We start from the raw sequence: 27,936 nt of genomic DNA, 5'->3' as shown, positions 1-27,936 counted from the left end.
CCGTCTCTCCTCCTCCCCCATCCTCAGCCCTGGCCGTCTCTCCTCCTCCCCATCCTCAGCCCTGGCCGTCTCTCCTCCTCCCCCATCCTCAGCCCTGGCCGTCTCTCCTCCTCCCCATCCTCAGCCCTGGCCGTCTCTCCTCCTCCCCATCCTCAGCCCTGGCCGTCTCTCCTCCTCCCCATCCTCAGCCCTGGCCATCTCTCCTCCTCCCCCATCCTCAGCCCTGGCCGTCTCTCCTCCTCCCCCATCCTCAGCCCTGGCCGTCTCTCCTCCTCCCCATCCTCAGCCCTGGCCGTCTCTCCTCCTCCCCCATCCTCAGCCCTGGCCGTCTCTCCTCCTCCCCCATCCTCAGCCCTGGCCGTCTCTCCTCCTCCCCCCATCCTCAGCCCTGGCCGTCTCTCCTCCTCCCCCATCCTCAGCCCTGGCCGTCTCTCCTCCTCCCCCATCCTCAGCCCTGGCCATCTCTCCTCCTCCCCCATCCTCAGCCCTGGCCGTCTCTCCTCCTCCCCCATCCTCAGCCCTGGCCGTCCCTCCTCCTCCCCATCCTCAGCCCTGGCCATCTCTCCTCCTCCCCTTCCTCAGCCCTGGCCGTCTCTCCTCCTCCCCATCCTCAGCCCTGGCCGTCTCTCCTCCTCCCCATCCTCAGCCCTGGCCGTCTCTCCTCCTCCCCCATCCTCAGCCCTGGCCGTCTCTCCTCCTGTCTAAATTATTCACGCTTCCTTAAGGACCATGTGTCATGTTACTTGCTCTATCTAAAGAGAACAGTAGCCCAGTTAACCTATATACGGACAGCTGATAAGGACACATTTTGAAAGTGGAAAGAAGTAGTCACACCTAACTAACCTGTTGATTCTCTCTTTCCATCTCTCTCACCTCTACAATCTGTACCCCTTTTTCTCACCCCCTTCCCCACATCATTCACTTCTCTCTCTCCCCTTTCTCCCTGCCTCCCCACCATCCTATCTTCCCCCCCATTTCCTTCAGAAACCCTCCCTCTCTAAGCGTATGGCCGTATGGCTGTCTCTCCCCCTCCCCCACCCTGACCCCCACCTTCCAGCCACTAGGACCACTCTCCCTCCTTCTTTCCCAGTGTTCCACACTCGTCATGCTGAGCAAAGTGCAGAGCGACCACGATTGGTTACTGTGGTCCGACCGTGCGGTCACAGCGCCCTCAGAAAGGTAAAAGTCTAAAACTAAATGATGAAAAAGGAGGAGCCAACCCTCTTTCTGGAGAGCTACTGGATGTGCAGGCTTTTGTTCCATCCTTGCACTAACAAACATGATTCTAAATTCAAGAAGTTGGTTTCATTGACATTTTAATTCAATTCTAATTCTATGGTTGGCTTGGCTCACAAATATTCAGTACTTCCTGGTCTCTCGATGACATCGTCTCTGTGTCTGGTCAGGTGACGGTGCTGTTAAACCGTAGGGGCGTGGTCTCGTACGAACAGCTTCTATTGGACGTCTCCGAGGCGCTGGGCTTCCCTCGCTGGCACAGGGCCAGAGTCACACGCCTTTACACGCCACATGCACGAGAGTTAACCAGACAGACACACAACAACCATAACAACAACAACACACCTCTCCGTCCAGGTGTGTGTCTCTAACCCGTCTCTCCCTACAGGTGTGTGTCTCTAACCCGTCTCTCCCTACAGGTGTGTGTCTCTAACCCGTCTCTCCCAACAGCTGTGTGTCTCTAACCCGTCTCTCCCTACAGCTGTGTGTCTCTAACCCGTCTCTCCCTACAGTGTGTGTCTCTGTCTCTAACCTACAGGTGTGTGTCTCTAACCCGTCTCTCCCTACAGGTGTGTGTCTCTAACCCGTCTCTCCCTCAGGTGTGTGTCTCTAACCCGTCTCTCCCAGGTGTGTCTCTAACCCGTCTCTCCCTACAGGGTGTGTCTCTAACCCGTCTCTCCCTACAGGTGTGTGTCTCTAACCCGTCTCTCCCTACAGGTGTGTGTCTCTAACCCGTCTCTCCCTACAGGTGTGTGTCTCTAACCCGTCTCTCCCTACAGGTGTGTGTCTCTAACCCGTCTCTCCCTACAGGTGTGTGTCTCTAACCCGTCTCTCCCTACAGGTGTGTGTCTCTAACCCGTCTAACCTACAGGTGTGTGTCTCTAACCCGTCCTACAGGTGTGTGTCTCTAACCCGTCTCTCCCTACAGGTGTGTGTCTCTAACCCGTCTCTCTCTCCCTACAGGTGTGTGTCTCTAACCCGTCTCTCCCTACAGGTGTGTGTCTCTAACCCGTCTGTCTCTCCCTACAGGTGTGTGTCTCTAACCCGTCTCTCCCTACAGGTGTGTGTCTCTAACCCGTCTCTCCCTACAGGTGTGTGTCTCTCCCTACAGGTGTGTGTCTCTAACCCGTCTCTCCCTACAGGTGTGTGTCTCTAACCCGTCTCTCCCTACAGGTGTGTGTCTCTAACCCGTCTCTCCCTACACCCTACAGGTGTGTGTGTCTCTAACCCGTCTCTCCCTACAGGTGTGTGTCTCTAACCCGTCTCTCCCTACAGGTGTGTGTCTCTAACCCGTCTCTCCCTACAGGTGTGTGTCTCTAACCCGTCTCCCTACAGGTGTGTGTCTCTAACCCGTCTCCCTACAGGTGTGTGTCTCTAACCCGTCTCTCCCTACAGGTGTGTGTCTCTAACCCGTCTCTCCCTACAGGTGTGTGTCTCTAACCCGTCTCTCCCTACAGGTGTGTGTCTCTAACCCGTCTCTCCCTACAGGTGTGTGTCTCTAACCCGTCTCTCCCTACAGGTGTGTGTCTCTAACCCGTCTCTCCCTACAGGTGTGTGTCTCTAACCCGTCTCTCCCTACAGGTGTGTGTCTCTAACCCGTCTCTCCCTACAGGTGTGTGTCTCTAACCCGTCTCTCCCTACAGGTGTGTGTCTCTAACCCGTCTCTCCCTACAGGTGTGTGTCTCTAACCCGTCTCTCTCCCTACAGGTGTGTGTCTCTAACCCGTCTCTCCCTACAGGTGTGTGTCTCTAACCCGTCTCTCCCTACAGGTGTGTGTCTCTAACCCGTCTCTCCCTACAGGTGTGTGTCTCTCTCCCTACAGGGTGTGTGTCTCTAACCCGTCTCTCCCTACAGGTGTGTGTCTCTAACCCGTCTCTCCCTACAGGTGTGTGTCTCTAACCCGTCTCTCCCTACAGGTGTGTGTCTCTAACCCGTCTCTCCCTACAGGTGTGTGTCTCTAACCCGTCTCCCTACAGGTGTGTGTCTCTAACCCGTCTCTCCCTACAGGTGTGTGTCTCTAACCCGTCTCTCCCTACAGGTGTGTGTCTCTAACCCGTCTCTCCCTACAGGTGTGTGTCTCTAACCCGTCTCTCCCTACAGGTGTGTGTCTCTAACCCGTCTCTCCCTACAGGTGTGTGTCTCTAACCCGTCTCTCCCTACAGGTGTGTGTCTCTAACCCGTCTCTCCCTACAGGTGTGTGTCTCTAACCCGTCTCTCCCTACAGGTGTGTGTCTCTAACCCGTCTCTCCCTACAGGTGTGTGTCTCTAACCCGTCTCTCCCTACAGGTGTGTGTCTCTAACCCGTCTCTCCCTACAGGTGTGTGTCTCTAACCCGTCTCTCCCTAGGTGTCTCTAACCCGTGTCTCCCTACAGGTGTGTGTCTCTAACCCGTCTCTCCCCGTCTCTCCCTACAGGTGTGTGTCTCTAACCCGTCTCTCCCTACAGGTGTGTGTCTCTAACCCGTCTCTCCCTACAGGTGTGTGTCTCTAACCCGTCTCTCCCTACAGGTGTGTGTCTCTAACCCGTCTCTCCCTACAGGTGTGTGTCTCTAACCCGTCTCTCCCTACAGGTGTGTGTCTCTAACCCGTCCTCCCTACAGGTGTGTGTCTCTAACCCGTCTCTCCCTACAGGGTGTGTGTCTAACCCGTCTCTAACAGGTGTGTGTCTCTAACCCGTCTCTCCCTACAGGTGTGTGTCTCTAACCCGTCTCTCCCTACAGGTGTGTGTCTCTAACCCGTCCCCCTACAGGTGTGTGTCTCTAACCCGTCTCTCCCTACAGGTGTGTGTCTCTAACCCGTCTCCCTCCCTACAGGTGTGTGTCTCTAACCCGTCTCTCCCTACAGGTGTGTGTCTCTAACCCGTCTCTCCCTACAGGTGTGTGTCTCTAACCCGTCTCTCCCTACAGGTGTGTGTCTCTAACCCGTCTCTCCCTACAGGTGTGTGTCTCTAACCCGTCTCTCCCTACAGGTGTGTGTCTCTAACCCGTCTCTCCCTACAGGTGTGTGTCTCTAACCCGTCTCTCCCTACAGGTGTGTGTCTCTAACCCGTCTCTCCCTACAGGTGTGTGTCTCTAACCCGTCTCTCCCTACAGGTGTGTGTCTCTAACCCGTCTCTCCCTACAGGTGTGTGTCTCTAACCCGTCTCTCCCTACAGGTGTGTGTCTCTAACCCGTCTCTCCCTACAGGTGTGTGTCTCTAACCCGTCTCTCCCTACAGGTACAGGTGTGTCTCTAACCCGTCTCTCCCTACAGGTGTGTGTCTCTAACCCGTCTCTCCCTACAGGTGTGTGTCTCTAACCCGTCTCTCCCTACAGGTGTGTGTCTCTAACCCGTCTCTCCCTACAGGTGTGTGTCTCTAACCCGTCTCTCCCTACAGGTGTGTGTCTCTAACCCGTCTCTCCCTACCCGTCTCTCCCACAGGTGTGTGTCTCTAACCCGTCTCTCCCTACAGGTGTGTGTCTCTAACCCGTCTCTCCCTACAGGTGTGTGTCTCTAACCCGTCTCTCCCCAGGTGTGTGTCTCTAACCCGTCTCTCCCTACAGGTGTGTGTCTCTAACCCGTCTCTCCCTACAGGTGTGTGTCTCTAACCCGTCTCTCCCTACAGGTGTGTGTCTCTAACCCGTCTCTCCCTACAGGTGTGTGTCTCTAACCCGTCTCTCCCTACAGGTGTGTGTCTCTAACCTACAGGTGTGTGTCTCTAACCCGTCTCCCTACAGGTGTGTGTCTCTAACCCGTCTCTCCCTACAGGTGTGTGTCTCTAACCCGTCTCTACAGGTGTGTGTCTCTAACCCAGGTGTGTGTCTCTAACCCGTCTCCCTACAGGTGTGTGTCTCTAACCCGTCTCTCCCTACCCGTCTCTCCCTACAGGTGTGTGTCTCTAACCCGTCTCTCCCTACAGGTGTGTGTCTCTAACCCGTCTCTCCCTACAGGTGTGTGTCTCTAACCCGTCTCTCCCTACAGGTGTGTGTCTCTAACCTACAGGTGTGTGTCTCTAACCCGTCCCTACAGGTGTGTGTCTCTAACCCGTCTCTCCCTACAGGTGTGTGTCTCTAACCCGTCTCTCCCTACAGGTGTGTGTCTCTAACCCGTCTCTCCCTACAGGTGTGTGTCTCTAACCCGTCTCTCCCTACAGGTGTGTGTCTCTAACCCGTCTCTCCCTACAGGTGTGTCTCTAACCCGTCTCCCTACAGGTGTGTGTCTCTAACCCGTCTCCCTACAGGTGTGTGTCTCTAACCCGTCTCTCCCTACAGTGTGTGTCTCTAACCCGTCTCCCTACAGGTGTGTGTCTCTAACCCGTCTCTCCCTACAGGTGTGTGTCTCTAACCCGTCTCTCCCTACAGGTGTGTGTCTCTAACCCGTCTCTCCCTACAGGTGTGTGTCTCTAACCCGTCTCTCCCTACAGGTGTGTGTCTCTAACCCGTCTCTCCCTACAGGTGTGTGTCTCTAACCCGTCTCTCCCTACAGGTGTGTGTCTCTAACCCGTCTCTCCCTACAGGTGTGTGTCTCTAACCCGTCTACAGGTGTGTGTCTCTAACCCGTCTCTCCCTACAGGTGTGTGTCTCTAACCCGTCTCTCCCTACAGGTGTGTGTCTCTAACCCGTCTCTCCCTACAGGTGTGTGTCTCTAACCCGTCTCTCCCTACAGGTGTGTGTCTCTAACCCGTCTCTCCCTACAGGTGTGTGTCTCTAACCCGTCTCTCCCTACAGGTGTGTGTCTCTAACCCGTCTCTCCCTACAGGTGTGTGTCTCTAACCCGTCTCTCCCTACAGGTGTGTGTCTCTAACCCGTCTCTCCCTACAGGTGTGTGTCTCTAACCCGTCTCTCCCTACAGGTGTGTGTCTCTAACCCGTCTCCCTACAGGTGTGTGTCTCTAACCCGTCTCTCCCTACAGGTGTGTGTCTCTAACCCGTCTCTCCCTACAGGTGTGTCTCTAACCCGTCTCTCCCTACAGGTGTGTGTCTCTAACCCGTCTCTCCCTACAGGTGTGTGTCTCTAACCCGTCTCTCCCTACAGGTGTGTGTCTCTAACCCGTCTCTCCCTACAGGTGTGTGTCTCTAACCCGTCTCCCTCCCTAACCCGTCTCTCCCTACAGGTGTGTGTCTCTAACCCGTCTCTCCCTACAGGTGTGTGTCTCTAACCCGTCTCTCCCTACAGGTGTGTGTCTCTAACCCGTCTCTCCCTACAGGTGTGTGTCTCTAACCCGTCTCTCCCTACAGGTGTGTGTCTCTAACCCGTCTCTCCCTACAGGTGTGTGTCTCTAACCCGTCTCTCCCTACAGGTGTGTGTCTCTAACCCGTCTCTCCCTACAGGTGTGTGTCTCTAACCCGTCTCTCCCTACAGGTGTGTGTCTCTAACCCGTCTCTCCCTACAGGTGTGTGTCTCTAACCCGTCTCTCCCTACAGGTGTGTGTCTCTAACCCGTCTCTCCCTACAGGTGTGTGTCTCTAACCCGTCTCTCCCTACAGGTGTGTGTCTCTAACCCGTCTCTCCCTACAGGTGTGTGTCTCTAACCCGTACAGGTGTGTCTCTAACCCGTCTCTCCCTACAGGTGTGTGTCTCTAACCCGTCTCTCCCTACAGGTGTGTGTCTCTAACCCGTCTCTCCCTACAGGTGTGTGTCTCTAACCCGTCTCTCCCTACAGGTGTGTGTCTCTAACCCGTCTCCCTACAGGTGTGTGTCTCTAACCCGTCTCTCCCTACAGGTGTGTGTCTCCTCCCTACAGGTGTGTGTCTCTAACAGGTGTGTGTCTCTAACCCGTCTCTCCCTACAGGTGTGTGTCTCTAACCCGTCTCTACAGGTGTGTGTCCTAACCCGTCTCTCCCTACAGGTGTGTCTCTAACCCGTCTCTCCCTACAGGTGTGTGTCTCTAACCCGTCTCTCCCTACAGGTGTGTGTCTCTAACCCGTCTCTCCCTACAGGTGTGTGTCTCTAACCCGTCTCTCCCTACAGGTGTGTCTCTAACCCGTCTCCCTACAGGTGTGTGTCTCTAACCCGTCTCCCTACAGGTGTGTGTCTCTAACCCGTCTCTCCCTACAGGTGTGTGTCTCTAACCCGTCTCTCCCTACAGGTGTGTGTCTCTAACCTACAGGTGTGTCTCTCCCTACAGGTGTGTGTCTCTAACCCGTCTCTCCCTACAGGTGTGTGTCTCTAACCCGTCTCTCCCTACAGGTGTGTGTCTCTAACCCGTCTCTCCCTACAGGTGTGTGTCTCTAACCCGTCTCTCCCTACAGGTGTGTGTCTCTAACCCGTCTCTCCCTACAGGTGTGTGTCTCTAACCCGTCTCTCCCTACAGGTGTGTGTCTCTAACCCAGGTGTGTGTCTCTAACCCGTCTCTCCCTACAGGTGTGTGTCTCTAACCCGTCTCCCTACAGTGTGTGTCTCTAACCCGTCTCTCCCTACAGGTGTGTCTCTAACCCGTCTCTCCCTACAGGTGTGTGTCTCTAACCCGTCTCTCCCTACAGGTGTGTGTCTCTAACCCGTCTCTCCCTACAGGTGTGTGGTCTCTCCCTACAGGTGTGTGTCTCTAACCCGTCTCTCCCTACAGGTGTGTGTCTCTAACCCGTCTCTCCCTACAGGTGTGTGTCTCTAACCCGTCTCTCCCTACAGGTGTGTGTCTCTAACCCGTCTCTCCCTACAGGTGTGTGTCTCTAACCCGTCTCTCCCTACAGGTGTGTGTCTCTAACCCGTCTCTCCCTACAGGTGTGTGTCTCTAACCCGTCTCTCCCTACAGGTGTGTGTCTCTAACCCGTCTCTCCCTACAGGTGTGTGTCTCTAACCCGTCTCTCCCTACAGGTGTGTGTCTCTAACCCGTCTCTCCCTCCCTACAGGTGTGTGTCTCTAACCCGTCTCTCCCTACAGGTGTGTCTCTAACGTCTCTCCCTACAGGTGTGTGTCTCTAACCCGTCTCTCCCTACAGGGTGTGTCTCTAACCCGTCTCTCCCTAACCCTAACCCGTCTCTCCCTACAGGTGTGTGTCTCTAACCCGTCTCTCCCTACAGGTGTGTGTCTCTAACCCGTCTCTCTCCCTCCCTACAGGTGTGTGTCTCTAACCCGTCTCTCCCTACAGGTGTGTGTCTCTAACCCGTCTCTCCCTACAGGTGTGTGTCTCTAACCCGTCTCTCCCTACAGGTGTGTGTCTCTAACCCGTCTCTCCCTACAGGTGTGTGTCTCTAACCCGTCTCTCCCTACAGGTGTGTGTCTCTAACCCGTCTCCCTACAGGTGTGTGTCTCTAACCCGTCTCTCCCTACAGTGTGTGTCTCTAACCCGTCTCTCCCTACAGGTGTGTGTCTCTAACCCGTCTCTCCCTACAGGTGTGTGTCTCTAACCCGTCTCTCCCTACAGGTGTGTGTCTCCCTACAGGTGTGTGTCTCTAACCCGTCTCTCCCTACAGGTGTGTGTCTCTAACCCGTCTCTCCCTACAGGTGTGTGTCTCTAACCCGTCTCTCCCTACAGGTGTGTGTCTCTAACCCGTCTCTCCCTACAGGTGTGTGTCTCTAACCCGTCTCTCCCTACAGGTGTGTGTCTCTAACCCGTCTCCCTACAGGTGTGTGTCTCTAACCCGTCTCTCCCTACAGTGTGTGTCTCTAACCCGTCTCCCTACAGGTGTGTGTCTCTAACCCGTCTCTCCCTACAGGTGTGTGTCTCTAACCCGTCTCTCCCTACAGGTGTGTCTCTAACCCGTCTCTCCCTACAGGTGTGTGTCTCTAACCCGTCTCTCCCTACAGGTGTGTGTCTCTAACCCGTCTCTCCCTACAGGTGTGTGTCTCTAACCCGTCTCTCCCTACAGGTGTGTGTCTCTAACCCGTAACCTCTCCCTACAGGTGTGTGTCTCTAACCCGTCTCTCCCTACAGGTGTGTGTCTCTAACCCGTCTCTCTAACCCGTCTCTCCCTACAGGTGTGTGTCTCTAAACCCTACAGGTGTGTGTCTCTAACCCGTCTCTCCCTACAGGTGTGTGTCTCTAACCCGTCTCTCCCTACAGGTACAGGTGTGTCTCTAACCCGTCTCTCCCTACAGGTGTGTGTCTCTAACCCGTCTCTCCCTACAGGTGTGTGTCTCTAACCCGTCTCTCCCTACAGGTGTGTGTCTCTAACCCGTCTCTCCCTACAGGTGTGTGTCTCTAACCCGTCTCTCCCTACAGGTGTGTGTCCCTCTAACCCGTCTCTCCCTACAGGTGTGTGTCTCTAACCCGTCTCTCCCTACAGGTGTGTGTCTCTAACCCGTCTCTCCCTACAGGTGTGTGTCTCTAACCCGTCTCTCCCTACAGGTGTGTGTCTCTAACCCGTCTCTCCCTACAGGTGTGTGTCTCCCTACAGGTGTGTGTCTCTAACCCGTCTCTCCCTACAGGTGTGTGTCTCTAACCCGTCTCTCCCTACAGGTGTGTGTCTCTAACCCGTCTCTCCCTACAGGTGTGTGTCTCTAACCCGTCTCTCCCTACAGGTGTGTGTCTCTAACCCGTCTCTCCCTACAGGTGTGTGTCTCTAACCCGTCTCTCCCTACAGGTGTGTGTCTCTAACCCGTCTCTCCCCAGGTGTGTGTCTCTCCCTACAGGTGTGTGTCTCTAACCCGTCTCTCCCTACAGGTGTGTGTCTCTAACCCGTCTCTCCCTACAGGTGTGTGTCTCTAACCCGTCTCTCCCTACAGGTGTGTGTCTCTAACCCGTCTCTCCCTACAGGTGTGTGTCTCTAACCCGTCTCTCCCTCCCTACAGGTGTGTGTCTCTAACCCAGGTGTGTGTCTCTAACCCTGTCTCTCCCTACAGTGTGTGTCTCTAACCCGTCTCCCTACAGGTGTGTGTCTCTAACCCGTCTCTCCCTACAGGTGTGTGTCTCTAACCCGTCTCTCCCTACAGGTGTGTGTCTCTAACCCGTCTCCTCCCTACAGGTGTGTGTCTCTCCCTCCCTACAGGTGTGTGTCTCTAACCCGTCTCTCCCTACAGGTGTGTGTCTCTAACCCGTCTCTCCCTACAGGTGTGTGTCTCTAACCCGTCTCTCCCTACAGGTGTGTGTCTCTAACCCGTCTCTCCCTACAGGTGTGTGTCTCTAACCCGTCTCTCCCTACAGTGTGTGTGTCTCTAACCCGTCTCTCCCTACAGGTGTGTGTCTCTAACCCGTCTCTCCCTACAGGTGTGTGTCTCTAACCCGTCTCTCCCTACAGGTGTGTGTCTCTAACCCGTCTCCCTACAGGTGTGTGTCTCTAACCCGTCTCTCCCTACAGGTGTGTGTCTCTAACCCGTCTCTCCCTACAGGTGTGTGTCTCTAACCCGTCTCTCCCTACAGGTGTGTGTCTCTAACCCGTCTCTCCCTACAGGTGTGTGTCTCTAACCCGTCTCTCCCTACAGGTGTGTGTCTCTAACCCGTCTCTCCCTACAGGTGTGTGTCTCTAACCCGTCTCTCCCTACAGGTGTGTGTCTCTAACCCGTCTCTCCCTACAGGTGTGTGTCTCTAACCCGTCTCTCCCTACAGGTGTGTGTCTCTAACCCGTCTCTCCCTACAGGTGTGTGTCTCTAACCTACAGGTGTGTGTCTCTAACCCGTCTCTCCCTACAGGTGTGTCTCTAACCCGTCTCTCCCTACAGGTGTGTGTCTCTAACCCGTCTCTCCCTACAGGTGTGTGTCCTAACAGGTGTGTGTCTCTAACCCGTCTCTCCCTACAGGTGTGTGTCTCTAACCCGTCTCTCCCTACAGGTGTGTGTCTCTAACCCGTCTCTCCCTACAGGTGTGTGTCTCTAACCCGTCTCTCCCTACAGGTGTGTGTCTCTAACCCGTCTCTCCCTACAGGTGTGTGTCTCTGTCTCCCTACAGGTGTGTGTCTCTAACCCGTCTCTCCCTACAGGTGTGTGTCTCTAACCCGTCTCTCCCTACAGGTGTGTGTCTCTAACCCGTCTCTCCCTACAGGTGTGTGTCTCTAACCCGTCTCTCCCTACAGGTGTGTGTCTCTAACCCGTCTCTCCCTACAGGTGTGTGTCTCTACCCGTCTCTCCCTACACCCGTCTCTCCCTACAGGTGTGTGTCTCTAACCCGTCTCTCCCTACAGGTGTGTGTCTCTAACCCGTCTCTCCCTACAGGTGTGTGTCCTACACCCGTCTCTCCCTACAGGTGTGTGTCTCTAACCCGTCTCTCCCTACAGGTGTGTGTCTCTAACCCGTCTCTCCCTATTCAGGTGTGTGTCTCTAACCCGTCTCTCCCTACAGGTGTGTGTCTCTAACCCGTCTCTCCCTACAGGTGTGTGTCTCTAACCCGTCTCTCCCTACAGGTGTGTGTCTCTAACCCGTCTCTCCCTACAGGTGTGTGTCTCTAACCCGTCTCTCCCTACAGGTGTGTGTCTCTAACCCGTCTCTCCCTACAGGTGTGTGTCTCTAACCCGTCTCTCCCTACAGGTGTGTGTCTCTAACCCGTCTCTCCCTACAGTGTGTGTCTCTAACCCGTCTCTCCCTACAGGTGTGTGTCTCTAACCCGTCTCTCCCTACAGGTGTGTGTCTCTAACCCGTCTCTCCCTACTCTAACCCGTCTCTCCCTACAGGTGTGTGTCTCTAACCCGTCTCTCCCTACAGGTGTGTGTCTCTAACCCGTCTCTCCCTACAGGTGTGTGTCTCTAACCCGTCTCTCCCTACAGGTGTGTGTCTCTAACCCGTCTCCCTACAGGTGTGTGTCTCTAACCCGTCTCTCCCTACAGGTGTGTGTCTCTAACCCGTCTCTCCCTACAGGTGTGTGTCTCTAACCCGTCTCTCCCTACAGGTGTGTGTCTCTAACCCAGGTGTGTGTCTCTAACCCTCTCCCTACAGGTGTGTGTCTCTAACCCGTCTCTCCCTACAGGTGTGTGTCTCTAACCCGTCTCTCCCTACAGGTGTGTGTCTCTAACCCGTCTCTCCCTACAGGTGTGTGTCTCTAACCCGTCTCTCCCTACAGGTGTGTGTCTCTAACCCGTCTCTCCCTACAGGTGTGTGTCTCTAACCCGTCTCCCTACAGGTGTGTGTCTCTAACCCGTCTCTCCCTACAGGTGTGTGTCTCTAACCCGTCTCTCCCTACAGGTGTGTGTCTCTAACCCGTCTCTCCCTACAGGTGTGTGTCTCTAACCCGTCTCTCCCTACAGGTGTCTCTAACCCGTCTCTCCCTGTCTCTAACCCGTCTCTCCCTACAGGTGTGTGTCTCTAACCCGTCTCTCCCTACAGGTGTGTGTCTCTAACCCGTCTCCCTACAGGTGTGTGTCTCTAACCCGTCTCTCCCTACAGGTGTGTGTCTCTAACCCGTCTCTCCCTACAGGTGTGTGTCTCTAACCCGTCTCTCCCTACAGGTGTGTGTCTCTAACCCGTCTCTCCCTACAGGTGTGTGTCTCTACAGGTGTGTGTCCGTCTCTCCCTACAGGTGTGTGTCTCTAACCCGTCTCTCCCTACAGGTGTGTGTCTCTAACCCGTCTCTCCCTACAGGTGTGTGTCTCTAACCCGTCTCTCCCTACAGGTGTGTGTCTCTAACCCGTCTCTCCCTACAGGGTGTGTGTCTCCCTACAGGTGTGTGTCTCCCGTCTCTCCCTACAGGTGTGTGTCTCTAACCCGTCTCTCCCTACAGGTGTGTGTCTCTAACCCGTCTCTCCCTACAGGTGTGTGTCTCTAACCCGTCTCCCTACAGGTGTGTGTCCTAACCCGTCTCTCCCTACAGGTGTGTGTCTCTAACCCGTCTCTCCCTACAGGTGTGTGTCTCTAACCCGTCTCTCCCTACAGTGTGTGTCTCTAACCCGTCTCTCCCTACAGGTGTGTGTCTCTAACCCGTCTCTCCCTACAGGTGTGTGTCTCTAACCCGTCTCTCCCTACAGGTGTGTCTCTAACCCGTCTCTCCCTACAGGTGTGTGTCTCTAACCCGTCTCTCCCTACAGGTGTGTGTCTCTAACCCGTCTCTCCCTACAGGTGTCTCTCCCTACAGGTGTGTGTCTCTAACCCGTCTCTCCCTACAGGTGTGTGTCTCTAACCCGTCTCTCCCTACAGGTGTGTGTCTCTAACCCGTCTCTCCCTACAGTGTGTCTCTAACCCGTCTCTCCCTACAGGTGTGTGTCTCTAACCCGTCTCTCCCTACAGGTGTGTGTCTCTAACCCGTCTCTCCCTACAGGTGTGTGTCTCTAACCCGTCTCTCCCTACAGGTGTGTGTCTCTAACCCGTCTCTCCCTACAGGTGTGTGTCTCTAACCCGTCTCTCCCTACAGGTGTGTCTCTAACCCGTCTCTCCCTACAGGTACAGGTGTGTCTCTAACCCGTCTCTCCCTACAGGTGTGTGTCTCTAACCCGTCTCTCCCTACAGGTGTGTGTCTCTAACCCGTCTCTCCCTACAGGTGTGTGTCTCTAACCCGTCTCTCCCTACAGGTGTGTGTCTCTAACCCGTCTCTCCCTACAGGTGTGTGTCTCTAACCCGTCTCTCCCTACAGGTGTGTGTCTCTAACCCGTCTCTCCCTACAGGTGTGTGTCTCTAACCCGTCTCTCCCTACAGTGTGTGTCTCTAACCCGTCTCTCCCTACAGGTGTGTGTCTCTAACCCGTCTCCCTACAGGTGTGTGTCTCTAACCCGTCTCTCCCTACAGGTGTGTCTCTAACCCGTCTCTCCCTACAGGTGTGTGTCTCTAACCCGTCTCTCCCTACAGGTGTGTGTCTCTAACCCAGGTGTGTGTCTCTAACCCGTCTCTCCCTACAGGTGTGTGTCTCTAACCCGTCTCTCCCTACAGGTGTGTGTCTCTAACCCAGGTGTGTGTCTCTCCCTACAGGTGTGTGTCTCTAACCCGTCTCTCCCTACAGGTGTGTGTCTCTAACCCGTCTCTCCCCAGGTGTGTCTAACCCGTCTCCCTACAGGTGTGTGTCTCTAACCCGTCTCTCCCTACAGGTGTGTGTCTCTAACCCGTCTCTCCCTACAGGTGTGTGTCTCTAACCCGTCTCTCCCTACAGGTGTGTGTCTCTAACCCGTCTCTCCCTACAGTGTGTGTCTCTAACCCGTCTCTCCCTACAGGTGTGTGTCTCTAACCGTCGTCTCTCCCTACAGGTGTGTGTCTCCCTAGGTGTGTGTCTCTAACCCGTCTCCCTACAGGTGTGTGTCTCTAACCCGTCTCTCCCTACAGGTGTGTGTCTCTAACCCGTCTCTCCCTACAGGTGTGTGTCTCTAACCCGTCTCTCCCTACAGGTGTGTGTCTCTAACCCGTCTCTCCCTACAGGTGTGTGTCTCTAACCCGTCTCTCCCTACAGGTGTGTGTCTCTAACCCGTCTCTCCCTACAGGTGTGTGTCTCTAACCCGTCTCTCCCTACAGGTGTGTGTCTCTAACCCAGGTATGTGTCTCTAACCCGTCTCTCCCTACAGGTGTGTGTCTCTAACCCGTCTCTCCCTACAGGTGTGTGTCTCTAACCCGTCTCCCTACAGGTGTGTGTCTCTAACCTCCCTACAGGTGTGTGTCTCTAACCCGTCTCTCCCTACAAGGTGTGTGTCTCTAACCCGTCTCTCCCTACAGGTGCGGGGTGTGTGTGGTTTCTTCCGTGGCGAAGCGGCGTTCCTGGCTTTGGGAAAGTCTCGCCCTGAGCTCCGGAGCGTCAAGGAGGCCTTGGAGGAGCTGTTCCCTAAACATTCCCGTTACTGCGACGATGCGCTCCGGGCCTGGGAGAGGAAGTTACGTCCTTCACCTGATGGAGCTGCCAAGGCCGACAGCGTATACAACGAGGGGACGGACACACCGACAAACAGCGATACACTTACACAAGGACGCAACCTGGACAGACACACACATCACAAAGCAGACACACACAGGCTTAAACACCCAAACAAACTGACACACCCCAATACACACCCAAACACACTGACACACCCCAATACACACCCAAACACACTGACACACCCCAATACACACCCAAACACACTGACACACAACAACCCAACCAGACTGTCCATACACCCTACTCACACACACCTTGACACGGATGCACACACACATACACACCCTAACACACATTCTAAACGAAACTCCACACACCCCTCACACCCCCCCAATCATCTTCAGAGGGTCAGAGTGAAAAGCGGAACTAGAGAGAGACTATCCTCACCGATAGGTCCACTTACCCAGGAAGAGGAGATAGACACACCCCCTCACACCACGCAGCAGGAACTGTAAGCTCTCTGATCGACCCAATCAGAGAGCAGAGAGGGCTCCACTTCCTCCCGTAACCAGGAAGTAAACAGGAAACAGACTAAATGACCAGAAAGTAGAGAAACCGCACTTTGGTCCTGCCCGATGCCACACTGGATCAATCTGTAGGATTGAGGAGGAGTCCCTCAGCCAATCAGAACATTGCTCCTCAGATTCTAAACAGGAAAAGGCGGGGACTAAACAGGAAATGATTTTTGACCTTCCGTCTGACAATAGTGATGTCACTCTGTCGGATATTGAGCGTTACTATGACATCGGCCGCACGGTTGGAGACGGAAACTTTGCTGTTGTGCGCGAGTGTCGTCGACACAACAACGGGGAAGCCTTCGCCATAAAGATTGTGGAGCGCTCAAAGCTGATTGGTCGAGAGCACATGATGCAGAACGAGCTAAGCATTCTGGGTAGCTTGTCACATCCCCGCGTGGTGCGCCTCTTCACACACCACCACACACACACACACACACACACATTCCTATCTTGTCATGGAGATGACTACCGGGGGCGACCTGTTCGAGGCGATTGCAGAGCGTGGGAAGTTTCCGGAAGAGGAGGCGGGGCAGATGGTGTGTGATGTCAGTGAATCTCTGAGATACATTCACAGCAAGACCATAGTACACAGAGACCTGAAACCTGAAAACCTACTGGTGAGGCAGTGTGTGTGTGAATAGGTAAATCAATAGGTGGAGTACAGTAGTGATGGTATCTCTCTCTGTGTCTTCCAGGTGGAGTACAGTAGTGATGGTATCTCTTTCTGTCTTCCAGGTGGAGTACAGTAGTGATGGTATCTCTCTCTCTCTTCCAGGTGGAGTACAGTAATGATGGTATCACTCTCTGTCTTCCAGGTAGAGTACAGTAGTGATGGTATCTCTCTCTGTCTTCCAGGTAGAGTACAGTAGTGATGGTATCTCTCTCTGTCTTCCAGGTGGAGTACAGTAGTGATGGTATCTCTCTCTGTCTTCCAGGTGGAGTACAGTAGTGATGGTATCTCTCTCTGTCTTCCAGGTGGAGTACAGTAATGATGGTATCTCTCTCTGTCTTCCAGGTGGAGTACAGTAGTGATGGTATCTCTCTCTCTTCCAGGTGGAGTACAGTAGTGATGATATCTCTCTCTGTCTTCCAGGTGGAGTACAGTAATGATGGTATCTCTCTCTGTCTTCCAGGTGGAGTACAGTAGTGATGGTATCTCTCTCTGTCTTCCAGGTAGAGTACAGTAGTGATGGTATCTCTCTCTGTCTTCCAGGTAGAGTACAGTAGTGATGGTATCTCTCTCTGTCTTCCAGGTGGAGTACAGTAGTGATGGTATCTCTCTCTGTCTTCCAGGTGGAGTACAGTAGTGATGGTATCTCTCTCTGTCTTCCAGGTGGAGTACAGTAGTGATGGTATCTCTCTCTGTCTTCCAGGTAGAGTACAGTAGTGATGGTATCTCTCTCTGTCTTCCAGGTAGAGTACAGTAATGATGGTATCTCTCTCTGTCTTCCAGGTAGAGTACAGTAGTGTCGTGTCTTTGCTATGCCGGATTAAGTGATATGACATGCTATTCTATAAAATAATTTATATCTAATTAATATTACCTGATTGAGCTAATCATATAAATGTAATTAACTAGAAAGTCGGGGCACCACAAAATAATGTTTATAGAGCTGTTATCTTCCGAATAAACTCTTAAAGAGCTAGTAATCTTTTACATCAATAGCGGTCAATTCTTAATCGTCACCTTATTCAGTCTCATCTGAAGTCGGGGGAATTCTTGGTTATCTTCACAAACCCTGGCTAACAAGTTGAATCAGCAATACAACATTTGGTTTAATTATTTATTTACTAAATACCTAAACAATCTCACAGAATTACACATACACAGAATGGGTCATACATTGATGACTAATTATGTCATAAAAGAAAATGTCCCTAGCGGACGGAACAGATATGACGGCTGGTTACACAAAGAAAGGGGGTTGGGTTTTGAGTGAAAGAGCGGGAAGACTGAGGGACAAAGGAATAAGGGTCTCTGATCAGACCTTGTGAAACTGTGCTATCGTAAATGTGTGTTTGGTAGAAGAGATACTTTGTCCGTCCTTTCCTAGCCCACGTTTACAGCTGCTGCTGCTCACTCAACGGCTAGGAGGTATCACTTCATTAGTGAATAAGAGTTCAAAGTTCATACCAAGTTGCCATACTTTAAGCTCACGCTGAAGTTGGCTTAGTTCTGTAGTTTGATATTAGCCCTTTTAACGTATGGACCGTCGTCCTCACGTCCTCGGGAACACAAATGTTACATTTTGGTAAAGGGCTTATATAGTGGTGGAGAGAAGGGTGTGTTTCAATGTCTGTTCACTTGGGCGGGGGCCACTGAATTGAGCCTAGTTTACTTATGAAAACCAATTCTCTCATTTAGAAGCTAAAATTAATTCTCCTTTTCACAAATAGTTTCATAATTAAACATTTAAATTGCACAACAATTCCATGTGAATCTGATAACTATAATGTGTAGACTTTCCAAGATACAGTTTGTCATCCTATCATCAGTAATAATGTCTCAGATGACAACTGATCTGACTTCATATTCTTTAAGTACCAATGCATATTTTCAACTGGTTGGATTACCGAAATATAGTTCTGGTCCCCACCCCTTTGATGCTTTCAGACTCTCTATGTTAACAAAGGGCTTTCCAAGAGTCTCTCTGTAGAGTAGAGAGAGAGAGGAAAGGGGAAAAGGTATTTATGGGGGTCATAAACCTCACCAACAGGCCAACGTCATGACAGTAGTGATGGTACCTCTCTCTCTCTCTCTTCCAGGTGGAGTACAGTAGTGATGGTATCGCTCTCTCCCTCTCTCTCTCTCTATCTTCCAGGTGGAGTACAGTAGTGATGGTATCTCTCTCTCTCTCTCTCTCTCTCTCTCTCTCTCTCTCTCTCTCTTCCAGGTGGAGTACAGTAGTGATGGTACCTCTCTCTCTCTCTTCCAGGTGGAGTACAGTAGTGATGGTATCTCTCTCTCTCTTCCAGGTGGAGTACAGTAGTGATGGTACCTCTCTCTCTCCCAGGTGGAGTACAGTAGTGATGGTAACTCTCTCTCTCTTCCAGGTGGAGTACAGTAGTGATGGTACCTCTCTCTCTCTCTCCCAGGTGGAGTACAGTAGTGATGGTATCTCTCTCTCTCTCTCTTCCAGGTGGAGTACAGTAGTGATGGTATCTCTCTCTCTCTCGCTCTCTCTCTCTCTCTCTCTCTCCCAGGTGGAGTACAGTAGTGATGGTACCTCTCTCTCTCTCTTCCAGGTGGAGTACAGTAGTGATGGTATCTCTCTCTCTCGCTCTCTCTCTCTCTCTCTCTTCCAGGTGGAGTACAGTAGTGATGGTACCTCTCTCTCTCGCTCTCTCTCTCTCTCTCTTCCAGGTGGAGTACAGTAGTGATGGTATCTCTCTCTCTCGCGCTCTCTCTCTTTCAGGTAGAGTACAGTAGTGATGGTATCTCTCTCTCTCTCGTGCTCTCTCTCTCTCTCTCTCTTTCAGGTAGAGTACAGTAGTGATGGTATCTCTCTCTCTCTCTCTCTCTGGTAGAGTACAGTGGTGATGGTATGTCTCTCTCTCTCTCTTCAAGGTGGAGTACAGTAATGATGGGGTCAGTAGGTTGAAGCTGGGTGATTTTGGTCTAGCCATGGTTGTAACAGAACCCATCTTCACTGTTTGTGGAACACCTACCTATGTCGCCCCGGAGATCCTCTCAGAGACAGGTGACTACATCTGTCCCTTTATCCTTTATCTATCTCTTTATTTCTCTCTCTTATCAATTACTTACCTCTGTCTATCACTCTATCACTTTATTTATTTTTCTATCAATTACTTACCTCTATCACAATCTTTGTCTCTGTTCACCTCTCTCTCTCTCTTTCTCTCCATCCCTCTACCTCTCTCTCTGCAGGGTATGGTCTGCCGGTAGACCTGTGGGCATTGGGGGTGATAGTCCACATCCTGCTCTGTGGGTTCCCTCCGTTCCGGAGAAGGGACGGAGACCAAGAGGAGCTGTTCCAGATGATCAGAGAGGGACACCTCACCTTCCTGGCCCCTTACTGGGATCACATATCTGACGGTGAGTCACACACATATGTATAGACATAAGCACGCACTTACACACACACGTACAGTACCAGTCAAAAGTTTGGACACGCCTACTCATTCAAGGGTTTTTCTTAATTTTTTAAACTATTTTCTACATTGTAGAATAACAGTGAAGAGATAAACTATGAAATAACACATACAGAATGATGTAGAAACCAAAAAAGTGTTCAACAAATCAAAATATATTTTATATTTGAGATTCTTTAAAGTAGCCACCCTTTGCCATGATGACAGCTTTGCCACACTCTTGGCATTCTCTCAACCAGCTTCATGAGGTAGTCACCTGGAATGCATTTCAATTAACACGTGTGCCTTGTTAACAGTTAATTTGTGGAATTTCTTTCCTTCTTAATACGTTTGAGACAATCAGTTGTGTTGTGACAAGGTAGGGGTGGTATACACAAGAGCCCTATTTGGTAAAATACCAAGTCCATATTATGGCAAGAACAGCTCAAATAAGCAAAGAGAAACGACAGTCCATCATTAATTTAAGACATGAAGGTCAGTCAATACGGAAAATGTCAAGAACTTTGAAAGTTTCTTCAAGTAAGTGCAGTCGCAAAAACCATCAAGCACTATGATGAAGCTGGCTCTCATGAGGACAGCCTTAGGAAAGGTCCTCATGCTGCACTCTAAAGTGTATTATTATTATTATTAGTAACAGACACATCTCAACATCAACTGTCCAGAGGAGACTGTGTGAATCAGGCCTTCATGGTCGAATTGCACCAATAAGAAGAAGAGATTTGCTCGGGCCAAGAAACACGAGCAATGGACATTAGACCGGTGGAAATCTGTCCTTTGGTCTGATGAGTCCAAGTTTGAGATTTTTGGTTCCAACTGCTGTGTCTTTGTGAGACACAGAGTAGGTGAACGGATGATCTCAGCATGTGTGGTTCCCACCATGAAGCATGGAGAAGGAGGTGTGATGGTGTGGGGGTGCTTTGCTGGTGACACTGTCTGTTATTTATTTAGAATTCAATGCACACTTAACCAACATGGCTACCACAGCATTCTGCAGTGATACGCCATCCCATCTGGTTTGCTCTTATTGGGACTATCATTTGTTTTTCAACAGGACAATGACCCAACACACCTCCCGGCTTTGTAAGGGCTATTTGATCAAGAAGGAGAGTGATGGAGTACTGCATCAGATGACCTGGCCTCCACAATCACCTGACCTCAACCCAATTGAGATGGTGTGGGATGAGTTAGACCGCAGGGTGAAGGAAAAGCAGCCAACAAGTGCTCAGCATATGTGGGAACTCCTTCAAGAGAGAATGCCAAGAATGTGCAAAGCTGTCATCAAGGCAAAGGGTGGCTACTTTGAAGAATCTATAATCTAAAATATATTTTGATTTGTTTAACACTTTTATGGTTACTTTATTTCACAGTTTTGACCTCTTCGTTATTATTCTACAATGTAGGAAATAGTAAAAAATAAAGAAAAACCCTTGAATGAGTTGTTGTCCAAACTTTTGACTGGTACTGTATATACACGCATACACACTTAAGCTTGTAGACACATTTAGACACACATGCTCACACATATTTGACCCTCTCTGACCGTGTCTGTGTGTGTGTGTCTGTGTGTGTCTGTGCGTATATGTGTGTGTAGCAGCACAAGGCCTGGTGAAAGCCTTGCTACAGGTGAATCCAACAGAGAGACTGACAGCAGTGCAGACTCTGAAGCATCCCTGGATTCAGACCACTACAGACCAGAACAGACCAGTACCGACCAGCACAGAGTCCATCCCCTACAGACCAGTACCGACCAGCACAGAGTCCATCCCCTACAGACCAGTACCGACCAGCACAGAGTCCATCCCCTACAGACCAGTACTGACCAGCACAGAGTCCATCCCCTACAGACCAGTACCGACCAGCACAGAGTCCATCCCCTACAGACCAGTACCGACCAGCACAGAGTCCATCCCCTACAGACCATCAGAGAGCATCAAAATCATCAACCCAACTTAACTCATCGAAAGCCCCAAGCAACCAGTCGTCTGCTCCAACAAAAGCACATCCAATCCCGCCAGCCCACCACCCATCCAGCCCACCACCCATCCAGCCCACCACCCAGCCCACCACCCATCCAGCCCACAACCCATCCAGCCCACCACCCAGCCCACCACCCAGCCAGCCCACCACCCATCCAGCCAGACCACCACCCATCCAGCCAGACCACCACCCAGCCAGCCCACCACCCATCCAGCCAGACCACCACCCATCCAGCCAGACCACCACCCATCTCAACCACCCCACCCATCTCAACCACCCCACCCATCCAGCCCACCACCCTATCTATAAACCAGCATACTAGTTAGTATCTCTATATATCTATAAACCAGCATACTAGTTAGTATCTCTATATATCTATAAACCAGGATACTAGTTAGTATCTCTATATATCTATAAACCAGGATACTAGTTAGTATCTCTCTATCTATAAACCAGGATACTAGTTAGTATCTCTCTATCTATAAACCAGGATACTAGTTAGTATCTCTATCTATAAACCAGGATACTAGTTAGTATCTCTCTCTATCTCACCAGTTTACTAGTTAGTATCTCTCTCTATCTCACCAGTACTCCTGCTCCAGAGTCATGTGTTTCTCATAAACAGGCCCAGGCAGCTCTGATTGGCTGGGGAAGATAACATCATACTGGAGGATCATGGTCTTGACGAGGTCATTGACCTGCGGTTGCCTAGCAACGACATCACCAGAATCTGACCCTCTCAGAAGGCTCGGCCCGAAACACACCGCCAGGTTATAGGGCTGCATCATGTTCTCATCACTGTACTGGGACACACTACACACACAAACACACACACACCGCCAAGTTATATAGCTGTGTAAGGGAGTTGGTTCAGTGAAGGTTCAGGGTATGAATGTGCAAACTGAAACGTACTGGTTGAGAAAAGCAAAGAGGTAACGTATGACGATGAGGAGCAGCCGAGGGAAGGAAGAGACAATTGACTTTATCTGAGCTGCTTTCTCTGCCAATCCCTCGTTCTCTGAGAGCGAGAGACAGAGAGAGAAAGAGACAGAGAGAGAGACTACTGTTTAACATCGCACAGGAGGAGAGAGACTACTGTTTAATATCACACAGGAGGAGGAGAGAGAGAGACGACTGTTTAATATCACACATGAGGAGAGAGAGACTACTGTTAAATATCACACAGGAGGAGAGAGAGAGAGACTACTGTTAAATATCACACAGGAGGACAGAGACTACTGTTAAATATCACACAGGAGGACAGAGACTACTGTTAAATATCACACAGGAGGACAGAGACTACTGTTAAATATCACACAGGAGGAGAGAGACTACTGTTAAATATCACACAGAAGGACAGAGACTACTGTTAAATATCACACAGGAGGGGAGAGAGAGAGAGAGAGACTACTGTTAAATATCACACAGAAGGACAGAGACTACTGTTAAATATCACACAGGAGGGGGAGAGAGAGAGAGAGACTACTGTTAAATATCACACAGGAGGAGAGAGAGAGAGACTACTGTTAAATATCACACAGGAGGAGAGAGACGACTGTTAAATATCACACAGGAGGAGAGAGAGAGAGACTACTGTTAAATATCACACAGGAGGAGAGAGACTTCTGTTAAATATCACACAGGAGGGGCGAGAGAGAGAGAGACTACTGTTAAATATCACACAGGGGGAGGAAAGACTACTGTTAAATATCACACAGGAGGAGAGAGAGAAAGACTACTGTTAAATATCACACAGGAGGAGAGAGAGAAAGACTACTGTTAAATATCACACAGGGAGAGAGAGAGACTACTGTTTAATATCACACAGGAGGACAGAGACTACTGTTAAATATCACACAGGAGGAGAGAGACTACTGTTAAATATCACACAAGAGGAGGAGAGAGACTACTGTTAAATATCACACAAGAGGAGGAGAGAGAGAGACTACTGTTAAATATCACACAGGAGGAGAGAGACGACTGTTAAATATCACACAGGAGGAGAGAGAGACTACTGTTAAATATCACACAGGGGGAGAGAGAGACTACTGTTAAATATCACACAGGGAGAGAGAGACTACTGTTAAATATCACACAGGAGGAGAGAGAGACTACTGTTAAATATCACACAGGAGGAGAGAGAGACTACTGTTAAATATCACACAGGAGAGAGAGAGACTACTGTTAAATATCACACAGGAGAGAGAGAGACTACTGTTAAATATCACACAGGAGGAGAGAGAGACTACTGTTAAATATCACACAGGAGAGAGAGAGACTACTGTTAAATATCACACAGGAGGAGAGAGAGACTACTGTTAAATATCACACAGGAGAGAGAGAGACTACTGTTAAATATCACACAGGAGGGGAGAGAGAGACTACTGTTAAATATCACACAGGGGGAGAGAGACTACTGTTAAATATCACACAGGAGGAGAGAGACTACTGTTAAATATCACACAGAAGGAGAGAGACTACTGTTAAATATCACACAGAAGGACAGAGACTACTGTTAAATATCACACAGAAGGACAGAGACTACTATTAAATATCACATAGGAGGAGAGAGAGACTACTGTTAAATATCACACAGGAGGGGAGAGAGAGACTACTGTTAAATATCACACAGGAGGAGAGAGACTACTGTTAAATATCACACAGGAGGAGAGAGACTACTGTTAAATATCACACAGAAGGAGAGAGACTACTGTTAAATATCACACAGAAGGACAGAGACTACTGTTAAATATCACACAGAAGGACAGAGACTACTATTAAATATCACATAGGAGGAGAGAGAGACTACTGAGACTACACCAACCAAGAATTTACAAAATGGGACAAACACCAAATTGATATTCTGCATGCAGAATTCTGTATATCCTCCATGTACAAAGTAAAACACCAAATAATGCAGAGCAGAATTAGGCCGATACCCGCTAATTATCAAAAATCCAGAAAAGAGCCGTTAAATTCTACAACCACCTAAAAGGAAGCGATTCCCAAACCTTCCATATCAATGCCATCACCGACAGAGAGATGAACCTGGAGAAGAGCCCCCTAAGCAAGCTGGTCCTGAGGCTCTGTTCACAAACACAAACAGACCCCACAGAGCCCCAGGACAGCAACACAATTACACCCAACCAAATCATGAGAAAACAAAAAGATAATTACTTGACACATTTGAAAGAAATGACAAAAAAAATGAGCAAACTAGAATGCTATTTGACCCTAAACAGAAAGTACACAGTGGCAGAATACCTGACCACTGTGACTGACTCAAATTTAAGGAAAGATTTGACTATGTACAGACTCAGTGAGCATAGCCTTGCTATTGAGAAAGGCCGCCGTAGGCAGACATGGCTCTCAAGAGAAGACAGGCTATGTGCACACTGCCCACAAAATGAGGTGGAAACTGAGCTGCACTTCTTAACCTCCTGCCCAATGTATGACCATATTAGAGAGACATATTTCTCTCAGATTACACAGACCCACAAAGAATTTGAAAACAAATCCAATTTTGATAAACTCCCATATCTACTGGGTGAAATACCACAGTGTGACATCACAGCAGCAAGATTTGTGACCTGTTGCCACAAGAAAAGGTCAACCAGTGAAGAACAAACACCATTGTAAATACAACCAATATTTATGTTTATTTATTTTCCCTTTTGTACTTTAACTATTTGCACATCGTTACAACACTGTATATAGACATAATGACATTTGAAATGTCTTTATTCTTTTGGAACTTCTGTGAGTGTAATGTTTACTGTGAATTTTTTTATTGTTTATTTCACTTTTGTTTATTATCTACTCCACTTGCTTTGGCAATGTTAACACATGTTTCCCATGACAATAAAGACCCTTGAAATTGAATTGAGAGAGAGAGAGAGAACAAAAATAGATTCATGACATTCTCACTGTTAGTTTTTGTTTTGGACCAGGGAGATACAGTAGCTGAATGTTCCAGCCACACGCTGCATATCTCTCCAACACATATTAGCATTATGAAATATTAGTGTGTGTGTGTGTGTGTGTGTGTCTGTGTGTGTGTGTGTTTGTGTGTGTTTATTACCTGCATGAAACCCAGCATATCATAGGTGAAGAGGGTGTGGCTTTACATGGAACAGGATCTTGACCTCCACACACGCACTGACCTAGCACACTGCATTCTGGGAGATATACAGCATCACTCAACAGTCATACACTTACGCACACACACGCAAACATACACACATCCTGGTTTCAACAATAAAAATGTAGTGTTGCTTGGATTTAGATCTGTTGCTGTGTTGACGAATATACTCTCTCTTTCTCTTCTCGTTCTCTCTTATTTTCTCTCTCATCTCTCTCTCAATTCAATTCAATTTCAAGGGGCTTTATTGGCATGGGAAACATGTGTTAACATTGCCAAAGCAAGTGGAGTAGATAATAAACAAAAGTGAAATAAACAATCAAAATTAACAGTAAATATTACACATACAGAAGTTTCAAAACAATAAAGAAGTTAAAAATGTCATATTATGTATATATACAGTGTTGTAACAATGTACAAATGGTTAAAGTACACAAGGGAAAATAAATAAGCATAAATAAGGGTTGTATTTACAATGGTCTCTCTCTCTCTCTCTCTCTCTCTCTCTCTCTCTCTCTCTCTCTCTCTCTCTCTCTCTCTCTGTCTCTCTCTCTGAGCAGAAACATGGATGTTTACCTGGAGGGGTCGCTATCAACGGCCTCAGCTGGAAAATAGACGGATAGATGAAGAGACCGCGGGGGTGAGGGGGGCAGGGAGAGAGAGATAGCAAAAGAGGGATAATGGGAGAGGGAGAAGGAGGAAGGAGGAAGGAGAGGGAGAAAAAGAGAGTTAGGGATAGGCTAAGATTAGTTGTGTAGTATATTACAGTAGTAGTATAGTAGTATAGTAGTAGTACAGGAGAAGTAGTTGTACAGTAGCAGTAAAGTAGTAGTATAGTAGTGGTAGTAATATAGTAGTAGTACAGTAGTAGTAGTACAGTAGTAGTATAGTAGTAGTTTAGTAGTGGTAGTAATATAGTAGTAGTACAGTAGTAGTAGTACAGTAGTAGTATAGTAGTAGTATAGTAGTGGTAGTAATATAGTAGTAGCACTGTAGTAGTATAGAAGTAGTACAGCAGTAGTAGTATAGTAGTGGTAGTAATATAGTAGTAGCACAGTAGTAGTATAGTAGCAGGACAGTAGTAGTATAGTAGCAGTACATTAGTAGTATAGTAGTAGTATAGTAGTGGTAGTAATATAGTAGCAGCACAGTAGTAGTATAGTAGTAGTAGTACAGCAGTAGTATAGTAGTAGTATAGTAGTAGTATAGTAGTAGTACGGTAGCAGTATAGTAGTAGTACAGTAGTAGTACAGTAGTAGTAAAGCAGTAGTACAGTAGTAGTATGGTAGTAGTATAGTGGTAGTACAGTAGCAGTATAGCAGTAGTACAGTAGCAGTATAGCAGTAGTACAGTAGTAGTACAGCAGTAGTATAGTAGTAGTACAGTAGCAGCATAGCAGTAGTACAGTAGTAGTACAGCAGTAGTATAGTAGTAGCACAGTAGCAGTATAGCAGTAGTACAGTAGTAGTATAGTAGTAGTATAGTAGTGGTAGTAATATAGTAGTAGTACGTTAGTAGTATAGTAGTAGCACAGTAGTAGTATAGTAGTGGTAGTAATATAGTAGTAGTACTGTAGTAGTAGTACAGTAGTAGTGCAGTAGTAGTACAGTAGTGGTAGTAATATAGTAGCAGTATAGCAGTAGTACAGTAGTAGTATAGTAGTAGTATAGTAGTGGTAGTAATATAGTAGTAGTGGAGCGGTAGTATAGCAGTAGTACAATAGTATTATAGTAGTAGTACAGTAGTAGTACAGCAGTACTATAGTAATAGTACCGTAGTACTATAGCAGTAGTATAGTAGTGGTAGTAATATAGTAGTAGTACAGTAGTAATATAGTAGTACTATAGTAATAGCACCGTAGTAGCATAGTAGTACTATAGTAAGAGTACCATAGTAGTATAGTAGTAGTATAGTAGTGGTAGTAATATAGTAGTAGTACAGCGATAGTATAGCAGTAGTATAGCAGTGGTAGTAATATAGTAGAAGTATAGTCGTGTAGTAGTAGTACTATAGTGGTAGTACCGTAGTAGTGCCGTAGTAGTATAGTAGTACTATAGTAGTAGTGCCGTAGTAGTATGGTAGTACTATAGTAGTACTATAGTAGTACTATAGTAAAAGCACAGTAGTAGTATAGTTGTCGTATGGTATAGTAGCAGTACCTTTCTGTATGGCCTCCTGCAGCAGGTCATGTTTAGCCTGTAGTTTGGAGATCAGGGAGCTTCCAGTCAAATACTCCTTCACTTTCTAACAAACCACATAAACACAGATACACTCTTTTACCTTT

The 27,936-nt window shown here is 49.4% G+C and overlaps 1 protein-coding gene across 1 annotated transcript; it reads left to right on the top strand.

Annotated features, from left to right (window-relative positions):
- The first annotated feature begins 1,005 nt into the window (after positions 1-1,005).
- Positions 1,006-21,833, top strand: LOC112229208 (serine/threonine-protein kinase DCLK3-like). Its single transcript, XM_042310078.1, is given in 10 exon segments — positions 1,006-1,179; positions 1,407-1,505; positions 14,705-14,899; positions 15,248-15,354; positions 15,503-15,848; positions 15,850-16,038; positions 18,990-19,122; positions 19,311-19,478; positions 21,126-21,418; positions 21,582-21,833. Coding segments are annotated over 10 exon segments (1,956 nt in total).
- The last annotated feature ends 6,103 nt before the right edge of the window (positions 21,834-27,936 follow it).

The sequence above is a fragment of the Oncorhynchus tshawytscha genome, linkage group LG31, assembly GCF_018296145.1.
Source record: "Oncorhynchus tshawytscha isolate Ot180627B linkage group LG31, Otsh_v2.0, whole genome shotgun sequence".
Classification (NCBI taxonomy): Eukaryota; Metazoa; Chordata; class Actinopteri; order Salmoniformes; family Salmonidae; genus Oncorhynchus; species Oncorhynchus tshawytscha.
This window is presented reverse-complemented; position numbering and strand designations above follow the sequence as displayed.